At 37.7% G+C, this 6,258-nt stretch overlaps 1 protein-coding gene across 1 annotated transcript; it reads left to right on the plus strand.

Annotated features, from left to right (window-relative positions):
- Positions 1-3,181: 3,181 nt before the first annotated feature.
- Positions 3,182-4,132, plus strand: LOC142445690 (olfactory receptor 5M10-like). The gene has a single exon (XM_075547627.1). It carries the CDS (start codon positions 3,182-3,184, stop codon positions 4,130-4,132), a length of 951 nt encoding a protein of 316 aa, XP_075403742.1.
- The last annotated feature ends 2,126 nt before the right edge of the window (positions 4,133-6,258 follow it).

Consider the following 6,258-nt stretch of genomic DNA (forward strand, 5'->3'; position numbering starts at 1 on the left):
AGACCCTCAATAAGATGGATTGTCACAGTGGCTGCAGCAATTTTGCTCAAACATAGCAGTAATTGTGTGGATGGTGCAGGATCAATTTTTTTCACTTGTTCCTAGAGTTTGGAGCCCTGGTGATGTAACGGTTACTTCTTGGGCTGTGATGATCCTCATGGTCAGCATTTCAAAACACCAGCAGCTCTGAGGGTGAAGATGGGGTTTTCTACTCCAGGAGACAGTCTTCTAAACCCACAGGGTCAGCATTGACTCACTGGCAATGAGAGTGAGTATGTAGAGTCAGCATGAGTTGAAACTGATTGGATAGTACCTAACAACACCAAGCTGTGTAACTTCATCACACAGGCCAGGATTCTATTACAATGTTGAAACTGTTATTACTTTTAAAGTAAAGACACAGAAAAATCAACAAATACAAGTGAAACATTTACTGATCCAGTAGGATATATCCAATACTCTGACCATTGTCACATTAATGAAACTAAAGCCATTAGATACCCTCATGGAAGGTATACATCAATTGCTTCAGACAATGAAGCCAAATGACATTAAAGAATTCAGAACTCCAAATATAATTTTGCTATAACTTCCTAGAAGTCTTTATAAAAGTAATGTAGAATGCATAAAACTCTTCTCTAAGTTAGTTTTATTCACAATGTTATTCCCGTGCCCTCTATCTTGCATATAAAGATACAAATAAATTTAAGATGTGCATTTCGCATGTAGATTAAGAGCTAAGGAATAATATCTTTCCCACTCATTCAGTGACTATTAATAGAGTCCTTTTTCTTGTCGGGAAAGTCAGTTTGTAAGTTTGATGATTTTTTAGAATTATTGTGTATTGATATGTTACTCTATCTGTGCTAAGGATGTTGTGCATATATTTGACAAGGGTTGTAGAGGCTTTTAGACAGGGATATTGGCTTCCAGTGAGAATTGAGATCCTCATATCATCAAATTAAGGCTATGTCCTGGAGGAACATAGAGTCTGCTAATTGCTTGTTTAGAAAAATTTTTGAATTTCCTAGGGGAATATATCTCAGAAAAGCAGTATAAATCTTGCTGCCTTAGTTTAACAGAAGATGGTAAATCAACCTTTAAAGGTAAGTCATTTCTACTATTTCAGACCAAAAAAAAAATGCATCAGGTTCTTTTGGGTAGAGATTAGCATTCAATCCAATAAGAAGAAAAAAAACTATTTCTTTTTCACTTGACTTTCATATTTACTAATAATATTATATTGCCCAGTGAAACATACATTATTATATCCAAACTGATTTAAATCACATAAGTAAGATGTTAGGTTGTGATTCCCAAAGACTAATTTTTACAGATTACCTTATTTCCAAAAAACAATGAAGAAAATTTGATTTCCATAGACCTGGACATGAAAATCATACTTGAACAATATTGTACTTCCCTAGATAAACATTTTCATAAATGTGTAGAACAAAAAGGTTAAAAGAAATCCATAGTTTTGCCAGATTCTTGCATAGTGCATTTACTGTTAATATACTATTTCCTCATAAAGTCTCTGAATGGCTTTGAGAAAATATTCCTTATTATACTTTTCCATCTTCATTTTTCATCGGTTCTTGCTTCTCCATGACATACAGTATATGTTAATGTCTATTTTCTTGATATTTATTTCTTTTAATATAATCCAAGCTTTGTAATAGCTGTATTCTCAGCTCCAAGAATAACAACAACAAAAATCAAGCTTTGCAGTGTAAATGAAATACTAATGCCAAAATTTATAAAATATTTTCATTCTTGACTATGTATTTTTCCCTATATATCAAAAGATAAATTTAGTTAACTGACTGTTCTTTAAATGATTTCACCAGAAAACTATGGGCTGGGAATGAAAATGTTATACTGAACATTTATTTTGTATCTTGCTCTCAATCAATAGTGAATCATAACTGGAGAGACCAGAGGGATGGGACCTCTTTCATTTGTTGGTGCATTACTTTAGATGCTGAATATGTTCTGTTGGATTCTTTTTATTTAATTTTCATTCACTTCTGCAATTTTTTTAATCCTTGAAGTTGGAAAAACACCCATCACATTCAGAGTTTCCCAACACCACAGATACGAAGGTATGAGTATGCATATATCTGAGAGCACAATAATGTCAAAGGGATTGCTGCCATGGCTCCGGTTTATGCATGCAGGGGTTGATTCTAAACCAACTGTGTTTAAACTTGTTTCACACGTTATTTAGTGATATTAGGGTCAGTTGAAAAGCAGGTTCACCCAAAATAATGGCTTCTGAGGGGCTCTTCTGGCTGAGCTAAATTCAAGACAGAGGGGCCAGATCATATGGTTACAGTGAGTGTTTTGGGGGATACCAAAGCAGCAATCTTGATAGATTTCCTCAAGGTACACAGAATGATCATAGAAGAAATTTTAAGATAATTGAAAACAACATTGGTAATATAAAAGCCATGAAGGTTTCATTGAGGATTCCCCCCAACCCACCCCCAATTATAATAAAGCACCCTTTCATACTTCCAGGGTAATTTCATTGAGAAACCACTTCAATTTCATTGAGAAACATTACCTCATCCATTCTATAACTGTGATATTGACCCATCAGAATTCTTTTTGTTTCTCAAACACAAAGGACACTTAAGAGGAACATAATTTGAATCCCACAGGAAGTCTAGATTGTCATTCTGATGTGGTGTAATCAGAGTACAGATCCTTCTGGGAATGGCGAGAGGTAGGGTAGCACTGCCTTCATAAGTGTGTAGACTTGGATGGAGGCTATGTTAAGAAATGATAGCATCTCATTGTGCTATTTTTGTTCAACAAAACTTTCTCTGACGTTGTAGATGTGCTTTTTGGATTATCTTATTTTATGTGTGTGGTAGGGTGATGCAGGTAAGAAATTGAAACAGATCAAGAAAGATTCCCAGAGAAGCAGAGAACATGGATGTTTGTTGTTCATTGATGTCAAGTAGATTCTAAAAATGGTTCATGTACACATAATTATATATTTATTTAATAACAATCTGGCTTACTAAGAATTGTGTAAGCATAATTATTCCATAGATGCGACATTCAGGGAATGAAAGAAAAGTTATTTGAATGCACTTTGAATTTGAATGCAATAGTATCAAATGGAAATGCTCACTAACTTTGCCACTTTCAGTTTGCAAAGGATGAGAAAATGTGTTCTGCCAACCACACCACAGTGACTGAATTCATTCTCTTGGGACTCACGGATGATCCAGTGCTGGAGAAGATCCTGTTTGGGGTGTTTCTGGTGATCTACCTCGTCACACTGGTGGGCAATGTGTGCATGATCTTACTGATCAGGACCAATTCCCGTCTCCAAACGCCCATGTATTTCTTCCTTGGTCACCTCTCCTTTGTAGACATTTGCTATTCCTCCAATATTACTCCCAATATGTTGTACAACTTCCTCTCCGACACAAAGACCATCTCCTATGCGGGCTGCTTCACACAGTGTCTGCTCTTCATCGCCTTGGTCATCACAGAGTTTTACATCCTGGCTTCCATGGCGCTGGATCGCTATGTTGCCATCTGCAGCCCTCTGCATTACATGAGCAGGATGTCCAAGCGCATTTGTATCTCCTTAGTCACCGTTCCTTATGCATACGGCTTCCTTAACGGGATCTCTCAAGCAGTTTTGACTTTTCGTTTATCTTTCCGTGGATCCCATGAGATCCATCATTTTTATTGTGCGGATCCCCCTCTTTTAATGTTGGCCTGCTCAGATACGTACGTGAAAAAGATGGCCATGTTTGTGGTTGCCGGCTGCACGCTGTCAAGCTCTCTCCTCATCATCCTCCTGTCTTACCTTTTCATTTTTGCCGCCATCTTGGGGATGCGTTCTGCTCAGGGCAGGCACAAAGCCTTCTCCACCTGTGCTTCCCACTTGACTACAGTCACTATATTTTATGGGACCCTTTTCTGCATGTACTTGCGACCCCCTTCTGAGCAGTCCGTAGAGGAATCCAAAATAATTGCCGTCTTTTATGCTTTTTTGAGCCCAATGCTGAACCCACTCATCTACAGCCTACGGAACAAGGATGTGATCCATGCCATGCAGCAAGCGGTCAGGGGAATCGCTTTCACAAAATTTCCGAGTAAGTGACAATTTTTTCTTATCACTAAGTACTTTAGGTAAAATATGCACTTTCATTTAACGGTAAGCATATTATCATATAATCATACTTTGTTTGCTTAGTGAACATTTTCACCTACGTCTACTAAAAAATGACTCCTTTAATACAAGCTAGCTTGCAAAATACATTTGTACTGAACTCTCAGAAATATGTTTTTGGCAAAGATGATCTGAAACTGAAATAGTACTATAATGTTCAATAATTCTACACGAACACGTGTTTATTTGCTTGGTGGGGATAGGGGTAGGAGTTTTACTAACTTAACCTTGTGGATACACTGGAAAAATATCTCTCTGAAATTTGTTATTCACATTATCAGAGAGTTAAGAGAAAGTAACTCTCTTTAAATTAAAAAAAATTAAAGATTATATTATTCCTTTCACAATGTATTTCATATGACCCTGGCATATCATGAGATTAAATTAGGAATATTTAAATATATCGCTCTTCCATACTTTAAAACTGTTTAGTTTCTCCAAACTCATGTTTTGGGCATCTTGAGAAATCACATCAACATTATTTTTCAAATAGTAACACTGATCGTACTTAGTGATTTTGAAAATGGATGGTCAACATTTGCTTATAACTGTCTAAGAATATGGATTCAAAAAAAAAAAGAATATGGATTCAATTCCACCATGAAAATAATGCAATGGCACTCTAGATATTTTCTTAGTGTATTGGTTGTGACTAGTGACTAATAACCAAAGACTAGTGACTAATAACCACACACACACACACACACACACACACACAACCACACGAATTTACTGCCACGGAATAGTTTCATAACCCCACAGAACAGAGAAGTAGGTTGTCAGTTGAGTTAGGTTAGTGTGCCAACCTGGCTGACAAACACATGTGGATTAATTGAAGTTGGAGGGATAAATGGCTCAGTGAGCCTCACCTTTTGCGTTTCCGGGTCTCTTGCTTTGTGATGGTCAAACCAGGGTGCAGCTGCCTTACCAGTTCCTTGCTTCAGATTGCAAGGCTAGCTTCCTGAAGTACACCCCCAAGAAGAAGCCACATGGACCTGCCCCGATGCAGCCCTGGGTGCTGGAGCAGCCGTGTGGAGGAGACCCCTGCCAGCGCTGAGATGCTTACACATTCACTGACTCGGCTTTCCTCCTACAGTCGGCATCATCGAGTCTGCTTTGTGAGAAGGAAGAGGACTTTGTGGATTGGTGTTGGACATTGGGGTGAATGGGTTCATGTTGGACTTGTGGGCTTGGTCAGCACGGGGTTGGGATGTTTTCTTGATGCGCACTTTACCTGTATCTAAAACTCTCTCTTATACATGCATTTCTGTAGATTTGTTTCTCTAAAGTACCCAGACTAATATATCAGTCTTTATGGGAAAAGACTGCTTTCTATTTCTCCAGCAGAGAGGCTGGCTGGTTCAACTACAAATTTTTCAGTTAGCAGACCAATGGCATTATCAGTCCAAGACTCAACCCATGGTGCCACCAGGGAATCCTTATGAAGTTAATTCCAAAGCCCCAAACCCAGTGACATCAAGTTCTTCTGACCCCTAGGGATCCTAGTAAGGGTTCCTGATATTGTAAAGCTTTACCAGAGATAGTCTTAGCTTTCTCCAGAAGGATGGCTGATGGGTTTGAAACCTCCATTCTCTCAATTAGTATTAGCTGACCGCATCACCAGGGCTTCTTCTTGAGTTAACGGCAGAGATGTCTTTTGCAGAGCCAGGAATTCTTCACGCCAGTGTAATAATGAGTACATAGGTATTGTATTTATCTTTCTGATAGTGACGACGTAATGTTTACTTTTTTAGTAAAGCTGGTCCAGTAGATCTCAAAAGCACTATTGAGAAAAAAATAGTGAAGCAGACGATAGAAGAGATTATTTATTCAAATTAATCCATTTTTCTTATTCAGCCATGACTGCATACTTAATCATATATGTTTCATCCTTATTAAATTGCCTTAAATATTTTGTATTCTAACATTGTCCATTTTTATTTTAACTAGTGCCAGTATAAGAAATGCTCACATAAAATCCCCTGTATTTACTACTAACCCTTCAAATTATTTTCTAGAGAATCTCCCAATTGGCTTGTAGTTTTTGTAAAACTGGG

Source organism: Tenrec ecaudatus, chromosome 4, assembly GCF_050624435.1.
Source record: "Tenrec ecaudatus isolate mTenEca1 chromosome 4, mTenEca1.hap1, whole genome shotgun sequence".
Lineage (NCBI taxonomy): Eukaryota > Metazoa > Chordata > Mammalia > Afrosoricida > Tenrecidae > Tenrec > Tenrec ecaudatus.

Excerpts from the sequence above, each read along its gene's own strand:
- LOC142445690 (XM_075547627.1), top strand. The coding sequence starts at position 3,182 with ATGTGTTCTGCCAACCACACCACAGTGACTGAATTCATTCTCTTGGGA.